A 26,003-nucleotide genomic window follows, 5' to 3' on the forward strand; every position below is an offset into this window, starting at 1 on the left:
CAAGCAGAAATCAAATGTCTGCAGCCAAAAGACACTTTTTTTTCCCCCGCAGTGGCAATGGCATATAAATAGACTAGCACAGAGTGATTTAGAGAGGGAAGTCTGAGATACAGGAGGACATCCTGGAAAAATGACACAAGCTTCATGTTACAAAGGTATAAAACTTACTGTTTAAAAGGAACATAGATTTATGTGTCTAACAGGACTTCCTATGTCTGATTTCCAAGGCTATAACATTAGAATTAATTGTCCTAACCCTATAGGGTCAGTAACACACTCAGTACATGTGCAGGGACATAGTGATTATCACTGCACTTTTGTGTGCAGTCTGTGTTCCGTTAAAGCACAAAATGACAGCGATGGCACTGCTGATGGTCTGCAATATATCATACTTTTAATATACTTGTTAGACCCCACACATCCTTGGCTCATTACATTTTGATGTGTAGAGCAGACATCCTCAGGCTAATATTTGATAGATGGTTGAAGGAGTCATACATCCTTCACTCCCCTGTTGCTTTTTTTCCTCTAACTGGCTTAACAGGTTATATGGAATTTGAGTTATGGTCTTTTGTATGTATTATTTTTTTTCAGCATCACTGAACCAAAAAAGGGAAAAAAAAAGTAAATATCGACATTTCAACAATATAAACTCACTGAAAGCAGCAAGTTGAATAGATTTTGTGTTATGATTGTAAAATCTATTTCGGAAAATGTCAGGTGTTTTCCGTCTGTAGAAGAGGCTTGTTGCCTGCTCTTTTGTACCATGAAGCCATGAAACACGATGCAGCACGGTGGCTCAGTGGTTAGCACTTCTGCCTCACAGCACTGGGGTCATGAGTTCAATTCCCAACCATGGCCTTTTCTGTGAGGAGTTTGTATGTTCTCCCCGTGTTTGCGTGGGTTTCCTCCGGGTGCTCCGGTTTCCTCCCACACTCCAAAAACATACCAGTAGGTTAATTGACTGCTATCAAATTCTCTGTGTGTGTGTTAGGGAATTTAGACTGTAAGCTCCAATGGGGCAGGGACTGATGTGAGTGAATTCTCTGTACATCGCTGCGGAATCAGTGGCGCTATATAAATTGATGATGATGATGATAGTGCCTTGACATAAATTTATTGGTAGTGCTCAGTGAAAACATTCCTCACAGCCCAATTGGAAGATTTAGTTTATCTTAATCATCTTTTCCTCCAAATAGAAACATTATTAGCACCTGTGTTAATATTCTGTCTGAGTTATTTTTTCCTGCGTGACGTGAAAACTATGAGTAATGCAAGAATTCCCCATAGAAACCACAGATCTACGCAGTACCCCAATTCCTCAAGGAATGTACAAGGCTTTGTTTACTTGCTGAATTTCTTTTAATAACATCCTAGTAGTCAGGGATAAAGTCTGCTGCTGGGAACAACTTCACAGCATGATTATCCCCTCCTTGTTCTCAGTTTCCTCTAAGATGCGGCTCAGGATATGCTAAAAAAAAACCGTAGGGGCTGAAATCATCTGACCAGATGAGAGATGAGCAGAAACAAATATTATACCTGTGATCTTTCATTTTCCAGTTTAGTCCCCTTGTTTATCTTGATTAAAAATTCAACTATTACACAGAGTTTGTATGTAAAAAAAATCTACTGTACATTTAAAAAGCATTACAATTGCAGCATTACGACTGAATTCTGTTATTTTGTGTGAATGACCTGGCATGGGTTTAGTCCCGAATGCATGGCTATCTGCAGGAGGCTCCGTTTGTTAACCTGGGAAACCATAGGAGACCTGGAGCTGTCACAACTACCCCTAAGTACCTGTAACTTTTATGATGTTATATTTGCATAAATATTGTAAAAATGTAATGTGAAAGTTTAATTATTGATCCTTAAAATAAGAAAAATGTTACTTGTGTTTATACTACATGCCTCAAACTGTATATTATTGAAATACTCTCCTATCTTAACATTATATTCAGAAATATGTGTAACTAGCTGAAGTGCCCGGGTTTATATCTTCTAGTTATTAAGTTATCAATGAGTTGGACGTAACTGTCAACCTTTTAAAAATAATTAGCAGCTTAGCAGCTCTTCCAGCCCACCTGTGAGGTTGCTGCCCAGTGTAGTTTTTGTTTTTATATTAAATGTCATCCAAATCCATCCAGTGGAAGGCCCAGAACAGGCTCCCGGGTCAAAGTTCTGCCCAGCGTACACCAACGGGAGGTCCAACCGAGATCCTAACTCCCGCATAATACCTGAGCAGGATCCAACTGGACCACTACGTGTTGGTTTCATCCCAATTGGTGCAGGGGTATCCGAATTCATAACCGGACAGACAAACAGACCAATGATTCTTATATATAAGATAGGCAATGATGATGATGATGATGATAGGCAACAAGCACGAAAAACAAAAATTAGTTTTCTTCTGCAGTATACCAATGAGTAAAACATACATATGTTTGTGTTACATAGATAGAAATACCCTAATAGAGGGATCGCCATTCAGTGGGACGAGTATTCATCATCATCATCATCGTCATCATCATTTATTTATATAGCGCCAGAAAATTCCGTAGCGCTTTACAATTGGGAACAAACATTAATAAAACAATACTGGGTAATACATACAGACAGAGAGATAAGAAAACCCTGCTCGCAAGCTTACAATCTATGGGAGTACTGAATTGAGATCACTGTAATAACCCTTAAAGTATATTTTGTTCTGGTGATTTTCTGAGTGATTTCTTCTATTTTGGAGTAGGAACTATAATGCATAGAGTAATGTTAGTTTGAGTGCAGGAAAAGATTCAGAAGGGCACCATTTAAACTGCTGTGTCAAGCACAGACATGGTTGGGAGTCCAACTTTGTACAAACGTCTGGACTTAGTGCATATTGTTCCATTTAAAACAACAGAGGTGTATTGGATACAACTCACATAAGATTATTTTTCTACACAAAGGCCTTGGGCTGCATAAACTCTAGATACATTATTGATGACCTCAACTGTTCAGTGGGACGCTGAAGTGTAGATTTCAGTGTGGGATTACTACATAACCCTGCAGCCCACAATACATAGAAAATGAACTTTTGACGGCAGCCAAACAACTTTTCTCTAAGACACCTACTTATATGAAGAGAGGATCTTGGTGTAATCTGGCTGGGCCAAAGTAAGTTTGCGAAAGAGGGATACAAGAGAAGATTCAAGCCCCCTGGTGTGAAAAATCTGTATAAATGGGATGTGACTATGCCTTCATTATTTAAGATTGATGTAAGCATATTACCATGAGGGGCTTATTGGAATCTGTGGTGATTGATCTTGTATAGACTACTATTACACTAATAAGATTTGGGGTGTTTTTCCTTTTCCTCACTTGGTGAGGTGAGGTATCTCTTTTGGATGTCACTTTTTATCCGTGTTCTGACGTACTTCACTATTATTACGTTTTATTCTCCCCCTGTTGGTACTCACCTCTGATGAGTGACGAAAAGGTTTAAAGGAGAGGAGAAGAGGAATTAGAAGAAAACATTTCCCTATGGACTATTGAAATCTATTTCGGACCAGTATCTATAAGATTATTGAAATCCATTTGGAACAATTATCTATATTGGGCCTATTATCTATATGACTGATATCTAGCGCCTACAGTTTCATTCTAATTATTATTGTATTGTTCAGGAGGGTGGTTCTCCTTTTGATGAGATTTGGGCTGCTGTGATATTATTGGAGCGCTTTGGGAAATATTGTATTTTTTGCCAGGTAACAAACAATGCCCACCAGCCAGGTAACACACATTGCACACCAGCCAAGTAACACACATTGCACACCAGCCAAGTAACACACACACACACAATGCACACCAGCCAGGTAAAACACAATGCACACCAGCCAGGTCACACACACACAATGCACACCAGCCAGGTAACACACAATGCACACCAGCCAGGTAAAACACAATGCACACCAGCCAGGTAACACACATTGCACACCAGCCAAGTAACACACATTGCACACCAGCCAAGTAACACACACACAATGCACACCAGCCAGGTAAAACACAATGCACACCAGCCAGGTCACATACACACAATGCACACCAACCAGGTAACACACAATGCACACCAGCCAGGTAACACACACACAATGCACACCAACCAGGTAACATACAATGCACACCAGCCAGGTAAAACACAATGCACACCAGCCAGTTAACACACACACAATGCACACCAGCCATGTAACACACACACAATGCACACCAACCAGGTAACACACAATGTACACCAGCCAGGTAACACACACACAATGCACACCAACCAGGTAACATACAATGCACATCAGCCAGGTAACACACACACACTATACACCAACCAGGTAACATACAATGCACACCAGCCAGGTAACACACACACAATATACACCAGCCAGGTAAAACACAATGCACACCAGCCAGGTCACACACACACAATGCACACCAACCAGGTAACACACAATGCACACCAGCCAAGTAACACACATTGCACACCAGCCAAGTAACACACACACAATGCACACCAGCCAGGTCACACACACACAATGCACACCAGCCAGGTAAAACACAATGCACACCAGCCAGGTCACACACACACAATGCACACCAACCAGGTAACACACAATGCACACCAGCCAGGTAACACACACACAATGCACACCAACCAGGTAACACACAATGCACACCAGCCAGGTAAAACACAATGCACACCAGCCAGGTAACACACACACAATGCACACCAGCCAGGTAACACACACACAATGCACACCAACCAGGTAACATACAATGCACATCAGCCAGGTAACACACACACAATATACACCAACCAGGTAACATACAATGCACACCAGCCAGGTAACACACACTGCACACCAGCCAGGTAACACACAATGAACACCAGCCAGGTAACACACAATGAACACCAGCCAGGTAACACACACTGCATACCAACCAGGTAACACACACACACACACACACACACACACACATGCACACAATATACACCAACCAGGTAACACACAATGAACACCAGCCAGGTAACACACACACTGCATACCAACCAGGTAACACACACACACACACACACACACACACACACACGCACACAATATACACCAACCAGGTAACATACAATGCACACCAGCCAGGTAACACACACTGCACACCAGCCAGGTAACACACACACTGCATACCAGCCAGGTAACACACACACAATATACACCAACCAGGTAACATACAATGCACACCAGCCAGGTAACACACACTGCACACCAGCCAGGTAACACACACACTGCATACCAGCCAGGTAACACACACACTGCATACCAGCCAGGTAACACACACACAATATACACCAACCAGGTAACATACAATGCACACCAGCCAGGTAACACACACTGCACACCAGCCTGGTCACACCATCCCCAACTGCCAAATGGCAGAGGCAGCATTATGTTATAGGGTTGTTTTCAGAAGCAGGGTCTGGTAATGTTGTCAACATTGATGAGAAGATGAATGGTAAACATTATAGCCAAATCCTAAATAAAACTCAACCTTCTGACAAAAAGCTCAAACTGGGGAGAACATGTGTCTTTCAGCAGGATAATGATCCAAATCACACTGCAAGAGCACCGGGAGGCTTAAAGTGAAGAAAATAGATACTTTCCTTGGTCCAGTCCTGTGCATCAAAAATCTGTGGCATCACCTCAAACGTGCTGACCATTGTGACTCCACAACTAACCTAAGCCATCTTCAGCAATTCCTCAAGACGTAATGGGCATATATTACTTCAGCTATGTGTTAACAGTTAATAGAGACTCATCCAAAAAGCCAGTAGGCTGCAATAGCTGCCAGAGATTCTTCAACACAGCATTAACCAAGTGGGATTATTAAATAATAATATTTAATTTGTATTACTTTATGGTTTACTATTATCTTTATTTTTGGGAGGTCTATGTAAAGAGGAACATGTGACTCAGAAATAAAAGATCCCATTCTAATAAATTAAAATTCAAGGCTTTGTGATTATGAAGTGTGTAAAAAGGACTGATGTAAATGTTTAAATATTATCTGTAAAACGCTAATAACTTGAACAACTACAAAATATTGGTAAATGTGTGTGTTGAATATAGTACACCAATTCTCAAATACAAAATCACAAAAAATAATGGCTAATCTATGTAGAACCTGCCCACATAAAACTTGGTTTCTTTAAAGCATTGGCAGTTTCTTGAGATGATTTGATAAGAATAGAATGGAACTGTTGTACGATAATGACTTTTTTCTTTTCTCTTTCTCAATTGGAAGTGGAATTCTAGAATGCCTGCTGAATACGTCTCCTCTATTCTTTGCAGCGAGATTCTATAGGCATCAAGCAGAAAATACCAGCAGGAAATATTCAATAAAGACATTAAAGGCTCCTTCTAGGTACCTCAGCATAAATAACAATACATGATACTATTCTCTTGCCCAAACTCTTGTGGAGTTTGTATGTTCTCCCTGCGTTTGCATGGGTTTCCTCCGGGTGCTCCGGTTTCCTCCCACACTCCAAAAAACATACTAGTAGGTTAATTGGCTGCTATCAAAATTGACCCTAGTCTCTACCTGTCTGTCTCCCTCTCTGTCTGTCTGTATGAGTCTGTCTGTGAGTGTGTGTCTATATTAGGGAATTAAGACTGTAAGCTCCAATGGGGCAGGGACAGATGTGAATGAGTTCTCTGTACAGCGCTGCGGAATCAGTGGCGCTATATAAATAAATGGTGATGATGATGATGATCTTGCCCATCATTAAACAGTCACCTTCAAGTAACGATGAGCAAAATTGTGGCACCATATTTGCTCAAACTGCAATTCATGACATTAGTCTGTTTCGTAAAGTTCCAGTTATACAATCTGTGAGTTCCACTTTTGGTCCACTATTCCAGGGTAGTACTGGGAACACTTAAATCCAAATTTCACTGGAGAAACATGTAAAATTTAATTGCCAAATGTAGCTTGAGGCAAATTGTCCGCAGAAAATTTTGCTCAACTTTACCTGCAACTTTGTTGGCTTTAAATCACAAGTCACATGTGGAGTTTATCAAGTTTCACTACTCGTTTTACTGATCTACATCTTATACCATTTTTTATTTCTACTTTGCTTCCAATTGCCTTTTCTGTGCAGATTTCGCCTCTTTACAACTACAATTTTCTGTCTACATTAAGTAACTAATACATAAATATGCTGATTTGTAACATGGTCCCACTACACACATTTTAGATTGAGTCGTTGTCCCATTCATACAGAAAGCTTGTGTGATCTCCCATGAATAAGCCCTTAGAGTTACGGAGTAAATATTTCATCCAATCCTTTAATACTGTTTCATTTTTGTTGTAATGTTTACCGTGTTCTCACAAGATTATTGCTGTTTTAAATGAATGTTTAACAAAGCACAATATCTCTGATCACAATTTACTTTTTCTTCTAAAGATTGCTTTTAAAGCTCCGTGATGATACAGTTTGAACATAAAACAACAGTCTGTCAGCGCAGAGGCTAAACCTGAGCTTCTGAAGTATAGAAGCAACAAGAGCTGGAAGGGCTCCAACCTGCTTATAAAGCCTCATTCAACAAAGATTCCTTTATTTACTTAAAACGTAAATATTTTAATCAATGTTGAACCTGCGTTGAAATATGTAGTTTGTTGTACCATCAGAAAGCAACGAGGAAGGACAAAGGACATCAATCGACATAGAATAGCATTCCCCATAGATGGTGAAGACTTTTAAACCATCTTTAAATATTATATAATTTGTGTTCTGTGTCTTATGTCCACCTTGTCTGTCACGTGTGGCCTCCAATGATTGCTAATTAGCTGTATGAGAAGAGTCTGCATAGAGAGCAGGAATGTCTTAGAGCTATTAACAGAGAATAGCTGACCTTAAGGAATAATGATGTATCCAGACTAATGATTGGAAGTCAATGCAATTACCAGCATACAATGTATCTGCGGCTTCTGAAGCATCATTCTCTTACAATGTAATCCTTTCCAGTGCGCTCTACACAACTTTCTTGTTGCAATCCTTATCTTGTATGATTCATGTGTTAATATTCATTAAACAGAGTATTTCACATAAAATTGGAGAATGCATGTGTTGTCATTTGTAGACACACCGAATCATAGGAAACGTGTTGATTGGAAAGATAATTTTATGTTGACGTGGATTTAATTTAACAGTGCATGTAGATAGTACCTTTATTTTTTTTCATTCAAAATACAAGTATCCACCAGTGTCACTTTCTATAATAGAAATATGTATTACTGTAAAACAAGGTAATAATAAACTGGGAAGGGGAGGGTAAGGTTATGGACATGGAAGGGGTGTAGGGGAGGGGGGAGGAAATGGTCGTCGAGTGAGATGAGCTAGAAGGAACATGTTCTCCTATAGGAGGGGACATTGCCAGGTGATAGTTCCTTTTTTTGGACACCAAGCTGCCTCCATATAAGTCTATTGAAGCCACTTGGAATGTCCAATGGGTGGCTGAATATGTGGTTTGGCTCTATAGTAACTAATGAACATCTAAATTATATTTACATATGTAAATTATGGGAATCTTTTCATACTAAACCAACATGCTTTACTAGCTCCCTTAAAGACAAGTGATGTTCACAGTCATGTATGTAAACATGGTCATCAAGATAGAGCTCATGGAGTAAATATATCAAACATTCTAAACAAGAATAGTGGAGGTGTAACCAGGTCCGGATTAACCCTAGGGCTAACTGGGCTACAGCCCATGGGCCTCAGGCATCCAGGGGGCCCTTGAAAGTGCTCAGCAGCAGTATTGATCGGTCGGGGGCGTGGGCGCCCCCGGCGCGATCAATGCTGCTGAGCACTTTCACTGTAGTCCTTCCCCGGCACGCTGTAGTCTCCTTACTGAGGAGATCTCGTGAGTCTCACTCTCACGAGATCTCCTCAGTAAAGAGCATACAGCGTGCCGGGGAAGGACTGCAATGCCAGGAGAAGGAGGTAAGTGCCTTGGGGACGGCTCGACTCACCTGGGGGGGGGGCTCGTATCATGTGGGGGGGGGGGGGCCCTCACGGGGGAATAGAGGCCCCCTTAGCCCAGGGTACTCCATTCCCTTAATCCGGCCCTGGGTGTAACCCATAGCAACCAATCAGAATCTAGCTATCATGTACAAGAATGTACTGGATTAATGCTAGCTAGAATCTGATTGTTGCTATGACAGCACTTTCACTTTTCCTGCGTAAAACATCTGATCAATCTAATGATGTTTGATATGGGATGCAGCCTTGACAGCTACTTTATCTTAAGCTATTGCTCTTTGTTATAAGCCAGATTCTGTCATCTTCTACACTTATAGATAGTTTGGACTACATAGGGGAAAAAAACCTACACCATGTTCTAATTCTTATCTCAAGTACTTTTATTTCTCATGAACACCTGAAATGGTTACAGGTACTAGTGGCTATGTAGTAGTTTAGAAGTCCTTTAAAGCAGGCCTGTCCAACCTGTGGCCCTCCAGATGTTGTTAAACTACAAGTCCCAGCATGCCCTTCCAGCTATCAACTGGTTGTCTACTGGCAAAGCATTCTGGGGCTTGTAGTTTCACAACACCTGGAGGGCCGCAGGTTGGACAGGCCTGCTTTAAAGTAATTTCTGCACAGTAAATAAGCATTGAGCAACATTCAATTTAACAGTTAAATATACTCTAGCGACCACAAGTTTCTGCCACATTTTAGTGGTCTGGACACTACAGTTATTTGGGCAGCTCACATATTTTCCTTTGTCAAGAGGACGTTATTTGTCAGATGTCCAGAACGCATGCATTCAGCAGGGCTACCTGTCAATGATTAACTGCTCTCAGCTTATATATTGTTAGACAGCCTCTCCCTCCTAACAGAAATACCTGGGAAAGGTGGCTGGTTCTTTTCCAAACTATATATAGTAGATTGTTCTGGGTGAACTGTTCTCTACCAAAAATATATTTTTTATTTTTTTTTATTGTGCAGATAACACGGATAGGCACTTAGTGAACAAATGTATTGCTTTATAACGCAATGTTATTACTTAATGATCAATAACAGAGATATCTGATAGCAATTAAATGGCAGTAGGTAAGGTGTTTATTACTACTATCTTTCTATTTACAGGCAACTTTTTTTTTCAGTAAAACATTAAAGGCTCAGTCTGCTGGCTGCTGATCTAGCACTAGTTAATCAAAGAAAAAGCTTTTCACTAGTCAACATTATTGCTTCCCCTAATATATACAGTGCTCGGTATAGTAGCCATGCAGGTATAGTCCTAATCCTATAAAGTTAAACTAGTTTATTATTTAAAGCTGCTCTACCACCTACTAAAAGATTTTACCAAAAATCCCTTCTCCCTGAAAGATTTTACCAAGGAGCCCTTCCCCCGCAGCTTCTCCGATTCTCCTACAGGACTGGCTGCAGTCTTGGTTTAGCTAAATACAGATCTGGCAGAGCCCTGACAAAAACGACTGCATGTAGCAGCCCCAAGACTTTGGCTAGAGGGAGGGGCTTTTTTGCAAATTCTTTTACCTAGGTAGAGGTGCAGCTTTAATCTTCTCCTATGAATAAAATGTAACAGAAGATGTAAGAACTCCCAGCATGGGATCATCAACATTGATTAATTTCCGCTCCCACTTACTTTGTTTTTGACAGATGCTCTGCTATTAGTCATGGAGGGATCACTAGATATTATTTTTGGCAGATGTAAGGGTCTAATGAGTGAGGAGAGTAGCAGGTGTGAAGTAAAACGTTAAATAATACTTCTTTAGCATCCAGTGCATCCTGTACTATTTTCTGTCAGACGAGACTAATCATAACTATAAAATGTGTTGTGGGTCATAAATCTTCTAAATATCTGGGTAACGTATAGACATAACAGGTGATGCCTTGGTTAAAACTTGGTCTACATATATAAGACGTTCACTTACCTCACTCAACCTGCAACATTCGTCCATATATTCGTCCAGGCTGTCACTCGTTGGGCATCTTTTTAATTGATGTAAATCCTGAATGTCGTTGAAAGTGTCTTTGTAAAAGTCATCCATGGCTTTGGTTTCCTCCTCCATTGTAGATGAAAGTTCTGTACTAAATAGATTGGTGTCTGTAGGTGTTTTGCCATTACTGCACAGGGGCAAGTCTAGTTCCTCCTCTTCTTGGCAGTCAATAAAGTCTTCTATGGTATGTTCCTGGTCTTCAACATCTTCTTTAACATGGTCAGCGTAGTCCTTGGAGTGTTCGATATCTGAAAGGAAGGCATGCGTCTCGTCTTCCGTTGCACAAGCATTTATTTCCATGTGGCCTACGGTAGGTGAGGAAGATGCACTGAGGACCCCCGAATCACAGGAAGAATCTCTGCTATGCACCACAAAACTCTTCTCAGAACCTTTCGGAGTGGACGGTGAATTGGCTCCACTTGGCATCTCAACCCCTGAGTCCTCAGACTCAAATTTGTACAACCTCTTGAATTGCTGAAGAGGATTTGATGTCGGCAGTTCACATATATTATCTTCTTTATTTGGCACATCAGACGGACAATCTGAAGCTGCATCTGTGTGATCAAATCCATCCCCATTTAAACCACGAGGATATAATGTGTCATTTTCATAGTCATTTATTAATTTCTTCATGTGGGTCAACACGACCTCCCCATCAGATGAGACACCTTTCTTCCCTGTTAAGAGACAAAGCATTAAAATTAAAACTAAATTAAGAGAAACCACCACATTGAAACATTAAATAAAAATAGCATGGTTTTCTTCAAGCTTCTTCTGCTCTTGTATCAGACATTTTAAAGATAATCACATCATTAGATAGCATTGTTTTATTAGGTAAGTTTTGGAGTCAGAACACTTTTTGTTATCAATTTTCAACGACTGTATTGTCCGTGTCCCCCAGAACAATCTGTAGCCAATCAGGACATTAGATTGCTCACAGCATCACAACATTTTTGAGTATATGAAGGTACTGTTCTTGTGAACCATACATTATTGTGTGAGTAACTGAGGAAAGTGCTACATGTGACGACCAGTATAATGATTATTGGAAGATAGGAAGCCGGAAGCCACAGACTGAGAGCTAGATATTGGAAAGAGCAGGGTCCTCCAACAGCTCAGACTAGTGATGTCAGGTTCATCTCAAAATGAAGTGGAAAGATTCATATCACTAATATGGAACAAAGTTGATACACTGATGATGTCAATCATTGTTGACACTTCATTTGAACTATGGGCCTACTAATCCTGGAAGTGCAAGCAAAAATGAGCGTAAGCGAGCCCTATTCCAGGCGTGATGAGGATCGCGGGTCCTAGAATGAAATAGTTCTCCTGGATTCGGTGTGTATAATAGACGTGTGAAACACTTCACTCGGAATTTCACTCCCCTCAGTAATTACAAGATTGTAAAATATTAATATCGTTATTTAATAATATGGAAATTGTTGGAATAAAGAAGGAATCCTCCAATATATAATCTAATTAAATGGCGTATGCACTTTGCAGTACCTTACACCTGATCTGTTAAAGGCTTCCTCCTTTCATCTAGTGCTCTCCATACTACTTAAATTTCGTGCCTACACTGGTGTGATGATGGACACAGGATCTGAGTACTGAACCGAAGAAGCAGCAGTACCAAAAGTGAATAGATCCTTGGAAATTTATACACATCCCCTAATTACAGAGGGGCACACTTATCATAGGGTGAATAGCTGTATGGCCGCCAAAAACGAAAAAACTGAAAAACGGTGAATACTTTTAAAATATTACTCTGATTTTTTTGCCTTCGTTCATAATATAAATCTGATATCTTTTTTTTTTTTTTATCTCTTTATTTTTGCAAAAACATGAGATCCACACAGTAGGTTACATAAAAAATATAAGTTGAGGTAGATGAATCAAGACATAACGATAAAAGTATAGAAAGTTATTACCAAAAAATCTGATATCTTTTTATAAATAAGACATTATGGGGCATATTCAATTCCGATCCGATCCGCGGTAACGTGCGTTACCGCGGAAAATGCGCTGTACTGCCGGTAATACGGTACCGCAATAACGCTGATTTTCGTACGCAGCCCTATGTGCTGCGAATGAAAATCCACGTTATTGCGGTACCGCGGATTAGGTTTGCGGCCGTTCTGCCGCGATCCCGCGGATCGGGATCGGAATTGAATATGCCCCTATGATCTGAATCCCAGTTTACTGTTTGGTGTGGCACTTCTACCTTTTTTCAGAACATTATTCAATTTGTGTCTTTTAACAGTTTCGATTGAAATAATGTGATAAATCCTCCTGCATAAACATGGAATGCGGCACACATTCCTTTGCAGATTGATGGTGAATCTCTCCGAAAATCCCAGGCAATACAACATACACCTGCTGTTATGAATGAATAATACAGGGGTAATACTCACAAGTAGCATAAGCATAGCCAAACTTGCTTGCTCTGGAATTTGTAATACATTCATAAGATCTACTGATTAAAACTGTACTTTACAAGTAATAATTAGATACATTTTTTAAATGATTTCAGTAACTTTATGATATAGTAGAGTAGAGTAGAGCCATTTCTACTGAGTTTATAGGTTAAATCATAATAACTAAATAACTAAACTGATTAGGCAAATAAGCCACTGTGAAAAAATAATAGACTAGGTGATTCCGCTTACATGCCGATGTCATGCTCTGAAAACCTAGTGGTTATGGCACTGACTGAAAGATCGGTCATGTAAATTAACTTACCCAGAAATCTCTTCTATTTTTGGAGTGGTTAATTTGCGGTTTGTCCTTCAGTAGCTTAACTTGGAAAGTTTCCTAACTCATTGTTTTAATTAGGCTGTTTCAACATGCTGAATAGAACAATCTATCTTGCACTGAATAGACTAAAGCAAATTGAATCATTTATTGGTAGATGCCATAGGCTTATCTATCTATTGTTAGGTAGGATTTACTAGAGGGTTCACTAGAGCCTGCATCTTTTAGTGAAGATTAGGTGTAGCACTCAGGGGTGCCGAGAAGGGGGAGGATACAAAGTACCTGGGCCCAGGTCTGCGTAGGGGCCCTGGTCTGCTTGTGTTGTGGAAGAAGCCACCAACCTAGAGTGGCCATGCCCCCTTCGGTGAATATGGAACGCCCCCAAGTGGTTGCTATACCGGGGCCTGAAATTTCCCTTGGCTGCCCTGGTAGCACTGTCCTAGGGTGAATTGGCAAACTACCTGATAGTAAGCCCGAGGTGCTCAGTAACTCCGAAGTGGCGGTTTGGGGATAGTGCTAATTTATGAGAAGTACAGCAAGAGCTGGGTGGTGGTGATAGCCATTTAGTTCCCACCTCCTGAATTTGCCCAATTGACCCATCATCATCATCAGTTATTTATATAGCGCCAGTAATTCCGAAGCGCTGTACAGAGAACTCACTCTCATCAGTCCCTGCCCCATTGGGGCTTACAATCTAAATTCCATAACAAACACACACAGAGACAGACAGACTAGGATCAATTTGTTAGCAGCCAATTAACCTACTAGTATGTTTTTGGATGGTGGGAGGAAACTGGAGCACCTGGAGGAAACCCACGCAAACACAGGGAGAACATACAAACTCCTCACAGATAAGGCCACGGTCAGGAATTGAACTCATCACTCCAGCGATGTAAGGCAGAAGTGCTAACCACTTAGCCACCGTGTTGCCCATAGCCCATAGCCCAATGTACATTAATATGAGGAGTACATAGTATATGGCATGTAGGAGCTAGACCACAGCATGATTATTCATTAATTATATTTTTAAACCAAAATTTTCCCTGTTTATTATATTCCCTTTTGGGTTTCATTTCTACCTGTGCAATTCTAAGACACATGAATCATCTCACGTCACAATTAGAGCAATAGGAGGCAGATCCCAAAGGAGGGGAGTTGGATTGACATACAGTGCTCCAAAATGGAGCTGGAAATCCCCACCCAAAAAAAAGAAAAGCAAGAAAACAATCAATAGTAAGTTATAGATCCAAATGCACAGTGCCACAATGCAAATGTGACAGGCCTGAACTTCTAACTTGTATATTGAATGTGCTTAATGTATTCATCCCATTGGCATTTGATCATCTCTTTGCACGTATGTGTTGAACTTGACATCCAGAGGAAATCCATTACCCTAGAAATGCACAAAGTCCTGGCTTAATTAAAAAGTTTACAGGACTTGAAAGTCATATGACAGCTATTATTATTATGCAGTAGAGATATTGTACTCTGAACTGTACACTTAGTAAACAGTGCACAGATATTACATACAAGTACAAACTGGATCAAAGAGCGAACAATCTAAAGGGAAAAGGACATAAAAGACAAAAACTGTGGCCTATGACAAGAGGCAGGTTGGATTCATATAGAGCACTTATGGTTAATGATATAGTGCGGCACATGGGGTACATAACTGCACAGAGCCTGCTATACCTGTTGAGATGTTTCCTTAAAAGCTGTTCAGCACATGTGCTCTTAGATGTGCCTCTGCATGTACCATGTAATTACAGATCTACTGATAAGTGCCTGTGCCTTATTGTACTCAGTGAAAAAGTGATTACTTAGCAAGGTTGTATATCCCAAAATGATTTATTTAGGGCACCATTGTACTGTGGAAAAGAAACTACTGTGCACAGCAGACCTAGCTGTGCAGAATATTATACATACTTACAAACTTTACAATGTTGGTATCCGGGAGCCTGCGGGGGAGGCGGGCATCATGGGGGGCGGGCCTCCAAAATCCGCATCATTTTAGACCCGCACCCTGTGACGTCATGACGCAACCGCGTCATGTGACAGCATAGGGCCGGGCCAAACGCCGCGATTCACCAGGAATACCGGGATTTTGCCACACTCGTCCGGGAGTCCGGGAGACTCTTGCAAAATGCGGGAGTCTCCCGGACATTCCGGGAGAGTTGGCAAGTATGATATTATATAGTCATATGCCCATTACATATAAACCAATATCCAGCATATATATCCCCATGCACAGGAACATAGCGCCTCAATGCCCAGCATAATAACCTCATGCACCATAAATGCACTATAAATGCATAGTGCATAGTCCGAAAGGCTGACCATGCACGGTGGCTATAAGGTTAGCACTTCTGCCTCACAGCGCTGAGGTCATGAGTTCAATTCCCGACAATGGCCTTATCTGTGAGGGGTTTGTAAGTTTTCCCTGTGTTTGCGTGGGTTTCCTCCGGGTGCTCAGGTTTCCTCCCACACTCCAAAAACATACTGGTAGGTTAATTGGCTGCTATCAAAATTGACCCTAGTCTCTCTCTCTCTCTGTCTGTCTGTGTGTATGTCAGGGAATTTAGAATGTAAGCTCCAATGGGGCAGGGACTGATGTGAGTGAGTTCTCTGTACAGCGCTGCGGAATCAGTGGCGCTATATAAATAAATGGTGATGATGATGTGCAATTCTACAACTTGAAAAACAGCCAAATATAACCTACAAGTGCACAGTCACAAGCCCACCATAAATAGTTTCATGTCAGCATTACAGACCCATACCACCAAATACAGCACCAGGCATATACAGCCTCTGGTGAGGAAGACACCATACCAGCAATGTTTTCAGCCACATGCCACCAAGTAATCATAACCTGATATTATATGCATCCCCATGCCTATCTCAGCATTTACCCTGGCACCCCCCTGATGCTGCTCATTGCTAGAAACTAATAGTGATTACCTGGTGCTGCCACTGACTACAGTTGTTTTAAGATAGTAGACTTCACTTGGCTGAGTTCACTAGAGGAAGAGCAGCCTGTAAACATTCATATTGCAGGTTGCTTCCTATTAGTTGCGTTTTTTTCTCTCCATTTTTTCCATAATAAACATAAAAACAAATACAAAGTCATAACTACCAAAAAGGAACAATGACAATGAATAGTATAAATCATATAAAGCAATTACATGTGAATGTAAGCAAAAACAAAACAATAACATAAAACGTATACTAATAATAAGAATCCAAAAACTCCTAATCAGCAAATTTCCCCAATAAACAACCTCGAGATACCGGTAGTTCTTATTATTCAGATATTCTTGTAACTACCAGATAGGAATTTTCTTTCTCCTGTGAGGGACACATTAAGCTCCCCCACCAGGAGGATAAAACATTTCCTTCTGTGCCAGGTCAAAAGCCAGCTGACACATGGGCCTATTTATGACGCCCTAAACCATGCGGAAACGTGTTTAGGCATTTTTAAGTATGATATGAATTTAAGAAAAGCCTAACACAGGAGATATCTCTTGCATTAGGCAAAGTACCGCACAATCCAGCAGACCCCATAATGCTCAATGCTGACTGTGGTGTGGACAAATTTATCAAGCTCCGAAAAAGCTTAGCTTTTTGGCCCTTGACCCCGATGGCTAATGCCATCTGAAGACGGCGTTAGCCTTTTAATCCTATGAGGAAATCATCGTCGGAGAGGGATCTTCGGATTGCTGCTCTCGTCTGCGCTGTTTAATGCAAATGGAAACTGCACATGTGCTACCCTAGGTCAGAACCCGGACTCTTTATTAGGAAAAAGTAAGCACCGGGACAGTATCCAACTGGATGCACTGTCCCGACATTACTCCTATAGTAAATCGCCCCAAAAAGTAATTTGTCATCGTTGCAATAACAGATGGTACTTAACGGAGCAATAATACAAGAATTCTTAAATAGGCCCCACAGTCCCAATCTGTAGGACACCCTGTTAGTTGGCAGTTCTGGTGATCCCAGACCTGTGTTTATAACTCGTATTTGGCAATGATTATTGCTATAATATCCAAAACAATAGAGTATTTATAGTTAATGAGAGGTACGCACGTAAGTTGCATGTCTGCACAGAGCATACTGTAAGTTTTGGGATGCTTCCTTAGCCTTCCTGCTGAATGTGCTTCTGCGTTTGCCAATTTAATAACAGATGTCTTGTTAGTTTTGTGAGTTTCAGGGATGATATATGAATAGGAGGAAGTACACATCGATTAACTAAGACATCTTTGGCTCATAAGAAGAAGGTAAGCATTGTTCCCCTGGATAAGAAATGTAATGTTGTGCACAATTACACTATTCTGTACCAGTCACGTTATGTAAAATGTGTATTACTGTTTTCCAGTCACAGAATGGTGGGATACGAAACGGTAAGGAAACTAAAAGAGCTTCGGCGGAGTCTGTGCTCACTTCTCCAGCAAATGAGACCGTCCAGACACCGCAATATATTGCAGTGCCAAGACTGAGGCAATGGCTGTTTATAGCTTCTACCTTCTATTAATATCAACTAGCGTACTCAATATAATTAGTATCTGTTTATTTTATAGGCGCACCACATTTTCAGTAGCCCTTTATATTGTTAAGGGGAAAACCACATTCCATATTTTGAAAACAATCCATTCATTAAGTAGTACTTGTGGAATAAAACACGGGTATTCTCATGTCTCAGAAATCTCCATGTCATTGTAATTAGTCGGTAAAGATAAACACGTATCTCTCTATTTTAGCACTAATTTGACACAAAGGGGATTTTACCAGCAGAATTTATATATATATTTCACTTTATAGTAATCTAGCTGCAAAATGGCAGCTCTCACTTATATTATTAAATAAAATAGGTAGAAAATGAGAATTAGAAGGTTACATATACTAAGGTTAGTGTGAGTACTACTTTTACACCGTGAATCTGTACCTGACACCTACACAGAGTGCAGGCAGCCATTTTGTGGATTGAACCAATCGTCATGAGAGTGTGACTAAAATGCAGCATGGGGTCTTAGTGCTAGATTTACTAAACTGCAGGTTTGAAAAAGTGGAGATGTTTTCCATAGCAACCAATCAGATTATAGCTGTCATTTTGTAGAGGGTACTAAATAAATGATAACTAGAATCTGATTGGTTGCTATAGGCAACATCTCCACTTTTTCAAACCCGCAGTTTAGTAAATATACCCCCTAGTCTCTCTGTGTTACTCATTGAGCTGTTCCCAGGTCATATGTGATTAATATCCTCACACTTATTCACAGTGCAGTGAGTAAAAGCAGCAATCACTGCAACCAGTTTGAGCTGTCACTACATAATCTGAGGCTTTCAGTGTTATATTAGTTTAAATTGTTTATATTCACAGTGAAATTATTAATATTGTCGCATCTCTATTTACTCATTTAACAATAAAAAAGAAAGTAAGTCTGCATTAAATGTTAAATGATTAACTAAAGAAATATAAGAAACATATCATTAATGTCATCAATCCATTCCACATTAGATCTTTCCAACCACACAATTAACCTACAGGTATGTCTTTTGAGTATCTCATTAAACCCACACAAACAAGGTGTGAACATACAGACTCACATAGGGCCCTGTAACCCATGACCCCGGCACTGTAAGACAATGTGCCACCGTGGTGCACAATACGACAGAAACATTCGTATGTGTGTATATCATATTTTATGGCAATTTCTGTAAATGTATCAATAACTCAGTAGTCAACTAAGCAGTTTTACTTCACATTAACAGACTGAAATGCATTAGATAAGTATTTCTGCTAATCTGCAGTCTGTGATGGTCATGAGGCAGGTTATACAGTTCTTTAGATTAATTGGACGACTCTGTGGATCAACATTCTTTGTTGTGTTATTATTGCCAATAGCCCTGTACGTTCTGTTTTGTTCGAAAGACGTACAATAAGGAAGTGTTGTGATAGGATAATGGTCGTGTTGTCTGATCCTTACAGGTATTGGTAGAAGACTGTGGGTGTAAAGACAGTCTATCGGGCAAAGCGGGGATTTCCAGTCTGGGTTCAGGGTGGGAGAATTTCTGTCAGCAGGAGTGAGATGAGGTGATGAGAGAGGAAAAGAAGGGAAGGTCAGGAGCACATTTGGTGTTGGAGACGAGAGGTGACACAGGTTACCATCCTTTCACACCACTGTCCATATTTAAGAAACCCCCTCATCATTCCTTCCAAGTGGCACAAAACAGATGTTATCCTAGGTTATTCAACTTATTATTAGACAGTGATACATGATATATTACAATAACAGCATATGCAAAATGAAGAAGTGACAAATGAATTACACAGGAAAAAACCTTTCCCAAATACTCTCTCAGCAGCTGGATTATTTGGGTATTATTCTGAAACGTTTCACAGTAACACATAGGATATTCCTCTTATTACTGATTGCATATACAAACATCCTACCTTTGTTCATGATATTCCAGCCATTTGAGGGCACTCTTGTCTATGATATTACACTATACCAAGAATTATTGCAGCTCCCACTTTTCATAATATTCAAGTATCATTTGTATGATTTACTCAAAAAGTACAATAACAAAACAACATAAATAGGAAAAAAAAAAGTTATATAGAACCAAATTCCTCTTCTAATATATTTTTATCTCTTTGCACAAAACTTACAGGAACACGTGCTGTGTCTACTCCCTGTTTAGGTAAATAATAGATTTCTCTAGGCCTGGGAAATGGGTCTGATTAGAGTTTTCTAACGCCACAAAGAGCCAACATGGAAGTTAAACTAAATCTTCACCACAGCAACCAGTGCACTTAGCCATTGAACCTCTTATTTCCCTCAGTTACAGGTCAGCACATGAGAATACCATATTATTTATACAACATAACAATTACATGAAACAGGCACTTGGCTGGGGAGATGTGACAATGCGTCCCTGCTTCATTATTAGCACGGAGTTTAGTGATCAGTACTGCACATCATCACCTATTGATGTGTTACACAAGCAAAGAAATTGCCCTGTCCTCTGAATATTGTTCTGTGTGGAATTCAGTGGCAAAACACATGCACGTTTTATAGTATCTGACCTAGAAGAGAGATAAGATGTAATGGGCATGTTCAGACAGGAGTAAAGAAGATTAAAGGATGAAATGTCAACAGTGTTTAGGATTTTAAAGGAAATAGCTTTAAAATTAGTGTTTTGGCAAAAACATCTCTCTGTTGTTCTCTGGTACTTCCATTATGCACTGTAAAGACAGGCCAGATCTGTAACATCATTTTAACATGTTGAAAGGATTTCAGCAGACTATTTTCCTAATTTGAGGCTTCAGATAAAAGGCTGTTCTTTAAACTATATGGTTTATGATCTGGCTGAGATAAGATAATTTATGAGACTGCTGTGTTTAGGCAAGCAGTGACTCATTGTCATTACAGTTTCCAGTCCTGTTTAGACAGATGTGATAGGGTAGAGGATGTACATCATTTGCACAATGGCACCTTGCTGATTCCACAACGCCTTTGATCAAGCTCCCCGCTAAAATCACACAATTACTGCTGTATAAACTAAGTTGTGTTTAATCAGTATGTATTCAAACGTTTAAGCTAGGTACACACTACAGAATTTTCCACCAACTTTTTATGCCAATCGATTTTACATGCGATCGATGTTCCGATCGCTCGGTCCATGGACTGCATACACACTAGCCTTGTTTAGGACGATAAAGGGAAGAGTGGACGTCCCTTTAGCGACTTTTTACAGCCATGTTGTCGTGAGCAATGACTGTAATTTCATACTCACTGTTGTGGATCGGTCGGAAGTTTATACACACTACACAACGGAAACGAGATTGGAACGAAAATATTAAACGGTACGACCAACCAAATGAGGCGACAATCGTTCATTTGAGCAGACTTTCGACCACCGTGTCACTCACTACACACACTGACCCGACTTTTGAACGAGCAGTCGTATGTCGGCTGATTGAGCCGATTATTGGACGAAAACCGTGTAGTGTGTACCTAGCTTTAGTCCCAAGCAACAGCTATGTATATATTGCATACATGAACATTACTACTTTTTATCGGTAAAGCACAATTATACCAGCGTATCTCTAGCTAGAGACACACTTATGATTTGTGCAGAGTGACTCACATTTCCATCACGTAAGGAAAAACATTCAGTTACCATTTGTGCACACTGTTTTTAATATAAAACAAAGCTTATCAGACCCAACTAAATATAGCATGACACACCAGCATTCATACAAAGAGGATGACATGACATTGAATTTAGGAGCCAATCGGGGCTGTTTCTTTCATATCAGACAGATATTAGAGGAAAATGAGGTGCACTTTGTAGGAAAAGAGGGAAAGGGAGATTTGTCTAAAAGTTAGGAAATAAGCCATTCTAGCTCTAGCCACAAGAGCTTACAATCTACTAATACATTGTTACTATCAGAAGTAGGATGAACACTGTTGGGATTATTAGTTCAACACAGGGTAACAATATACAGCAGGGACATACTTGGTCAGAGGGATCGTGTGGGAATGTATTGGTGCCAACAACTGAATAGAATTCCCAGGGACACTGCGGCCAGGCAGGTGGATATAGACACATTAAACACTGTTCGTTCTAAGCAGGACTTGATGCACTACAACTCTCATCCTATTGCATCAACTGAACATGATAGCAATGTCATTGTTATATTTTAAATACTCGGCCTTTGAAAGATTACCTTGAAAATTCCAAAGAATATCAAGAGCTCAATAAAACTGTATTTTACAGAATAAAAGAAATTATAATGTATGGAGAAATGGGTGTAGGCCAAGGATCATAATGGTATATTATAAAAACTAGTTTCCTAACAACAACTTTACTACAGATAGACTTTTATGTATATGTAACCACACACACAACATGCCCTTATATAAAATAAAAAAATAATTGTAAATATAGAGATAAGGGATATTAATACATGTTGACAATAGTGGTATAATCCACTGTACAGTACACAGGGAAAACAGGTACTTTTCACTGTAGATAGTAATTTAAATAAATTTAGTTTATAAAAGACGTTACTCCATTTGCTGGTGATGCTAATTACTATATCATTGTTATACTGCAGTACCTCTCACAATGTAAATATATATTGATGTCTACTTTACATAGCTAATGACAACTTTAATTTTAAGCAGCAGAAAGGTCTACAACTTATAATTTACAATAAAAAGTCATATATCCCTTTTAATGTTGGGCAGTTTTAATTAGAGAAACTTTACTAAAATACATAGTTCACAACTTATTTTTTTTTACCATAAAGGCTCTACTATCTCATTATAACGATCAGTTACATTTGGGGAGTGGGGGGTCTGAACACCCTCTGTTGATGTACCTTTATTATCTCTAAGAGCTAGTGTTGTCTCAGCCACTAATTATACTAGGCATACAGCACCAAGCTCAAATGAAACAGAGGCCTGAACTTAATAAGACACAATTAGGACAATTTCAGTCCCAAAGAGATACACACACTTTGTTAAGAAGTGAGGCTTAAAGTAGAATTTCCACGTGATTTTACGCACCGGCTCCTTCCCCTTCCGAAAGGTCTAGGGGCAGCGCTATGCTCTGTTGTTCATGGGGCTCCTCTGTTTTTTTGTATTATAGAACTGGTAATACCTTTATTCTTACCACTTTAAAATGACTGTGGATGGAGTGAGTGGGAGAACCAATCAGAATCCGCTATCTCCAGACCTGGTTATCAGCTAAGGCTGTGAGATGAACCAAGGATCCACAGGAATAGCGGCTACATGAAGCAACCCCCCGGGGTGGGGACGGTGAGTAGAATTTAGCTATTAGATGGTAATGCAGCTTTAATTGGAGAAGCTTCTTAACTCCTTATTTGTATTAATTATAGGCTAAATTTACGATTCTAATCCGGATTTAATCTAAATCTGGGTCTGATGTATAGATCTGTATAGAAAACACCCCATTGACTCACAAGCATCTGCATGACTCCTAAATGTATAAGTGCCCACACAGTAAATTATTATGATTTGTTTTACAGTGCTTTGTGGTGTCTGTAATTGTGTACAGTAATTTGTATTTTACTGAATGTAACAATGGACACTTCCACGTCTTTCAACACATGTAAAAGTGAGGATTTTTTAATAACAAAAAGTGTATTTTTATTAAATAAAATCTTAAATATCCCTGTTAAACCTTTTAAATATTATGAGTATGAATTACTGCTAATTGCTAAATGTTCAATCACATTTTTAAACAAACCCACCAGAAAGTATTATTGGTAATATTAACCCCTACTAACCCCTGATATGGTGGTATATGCAGCAGTGGAGCACACCTGGGTGTCTTTTCATAGATTAAGTAGAATGATCATCTGGTTTATGTTTGTGGAGGTCTCTGCTGGTTATTTTCCATGAGTTTTGCATGGATCAGATTGTAGCTATCACAATGGACGGCTGTTGTACAATTCATGTAGCATCTTGCTAGAATAGACAGCAGTTCAAAGATATGGAAAGGTGACAAGAGCTGTGACCATAGCAGTTTTTTTATTTTTAAAAATATCCATTGACAAAGCACACGAAAAAAAACCCCAATAAAAAAAGCTACCAAAAATGGTAATAAGGTAAACTGCAAACCTATTAATGTTACTACAGGGCAGTGCACGGGGGCGTTGCAGGTGCCCGGAATCTCTTCACTAGACAAGACTTAGTGGTCTATCAAGACCCTTCCATTAAGAGGGTGGGCCGGAGCTTACATAAAAAGAAATAGTACAAATCTCTAAATCCGGTGAAAACTCCTGTTTTTGCCACATTTACGGCTTTGCTCCTATTGATAAATAGACCCATTACTAAAAATACATAAAATGTGAATATTTTGGTGAAACAAAAAGTTGGAATACCCTTTGTAAAAATTCTTTGCTGGCCTCGCTCAATCATTATAGCAGATGGGTGACAGCGAATAAATTATATTTTATCTGTACCTGCAGGAGAATGCTTAGAGTTTGTCTATCACAATAATGAAACAGCAACTAATATATAACCATGTATTACAGATGTTTAACTTATATGAGTACATTACTATTTAATGAATACAGTGACTGAAGCAATGTGATACACACACAGCAACTATTACTACCCCAAGGTGCATTAGCTGCTAAATTTACCAAAAGCAGCAAGTGGCAGAGGGAAGTGGGACATTATAACTCTCAAACATTCTGCTGCTTTGCTTCATTCACAACAGTGATCTCAGCAAGGCTAACCTGCACCTTTTATAATGGTGCAGTACTTTGCTAATGACAATTAGCAATTATGTAATAGCATAGCCATAATTTAACAAAAACAAAGGTGTGCAGAGTACTTTTCAGGAGTAAATTTTGGGGTTCCAGCATAATAAGTAAAACCTTTGCTTACTGTGACTGTCACCCAAATGAAAACTGTGTATGTAAGTACAGTTAAAAAGATGCTATATAGATGTCTAATTTAATATGCATCCCCTTACTCATGATAGTGTAATAAAGACAGAATACTACACTAACAATTTTTGAATCTTAAGTCCAATATATATAGGCATTAAGTAACAATTCAGCCATACATGCAGTAAAAACTTAATATATACCTCTTTTCCAATGTGGCAAGATAGAAAAGGTTTTGTGCCAGTTGAACATTGTCACTCTCTGAGTCCAACGGACCCTGCAGCTTTCTGTGTTTATTTCTCCAGTAGTGTTTTCAATCTTCTGTTTGAAATCCTTTCCTTTCTTTAATTCAGAACTATACAATATTTGGCTTCCTGTTCAGTACCCATGATTGCCGGCATGGCTGAGGTCTCTGTGCACAATATGTACAGCCAGCTATCTCACAGAAAAAAAAAAAAAAAGAGCCAGCTGTAAGAGGAACTGGAGGATGGATTCTTGTCTCTGCTACAGAGGAAACTGACCTAAGAGCTCAATCAGTGCTGGCTCTTTCAGAGGCTGTGTTTCTGAACTGTAGGTGGCTCCCGGCCAGGAGTGAGTAAAAAAAAAAAAAAAAAGGGAGCAGCCCTTAGGAATGTATCTCCCTCAGTTGATAAGCCAAGATGACTGGATGGGCTGAAACTACCACTGTTATGAGAGCACCCCTGAAAATACCTGATCTATTACACAATCTGAGCACACACTGTGGAGTTCAGTTCAAATAACTTTGCCATGCAGCATAATA

The 26,003-nt window shown here is 39.7% G+C and overlaps 1 protein-coding gene across 1 annotated transcript in view; it reads right to left on the reverse strand.

The window, feature by feature from the left end:
• LOC142161171 (uncharacterized) overlaps nucleotides 1-25,785 on the reverse strand; it is a 50,663-nt gene extending 24,878 nt beyond the window's left edge. The window contains exons 1-2 of the mRNA XM_075216478.1: nucleotides 25,426-25,785; nucleotides 10,975-11,717 (exon numbers count right to left, since the gene is read on the reverse strand). Of these exons, the coding sequence (XP_075072579.1) occupies nucleotides 10,975-11,717; nucleotides 25,426-25,474 (792 nt within the window). The 5' untranslated portion in view covers nucleotides 25,475-25,785. The remainder of the gene's footprint in view (nucleotides 1-10,974; nucleotides 11,718-25,425) is intronic.
• Nucleotides 25,786-26,003: the final 218 nt, after the last annotated feature.

The sequence above is a fragment of the Mixophyes fleayi genome, chromosome 6, assembly GCF_038048845.1.
Source record: "Mixophyes fleayi isolate aMixFle1 chromosome 6, aMixFle1.hap1, whole genome shotgun sequence".
Taxonomy (NCBI): Eukaryota; Metazoa; Chordata; class Amphibia; order Anura; family Limnodynastidae; genus Mixophyes; species Mixophyes fleayi.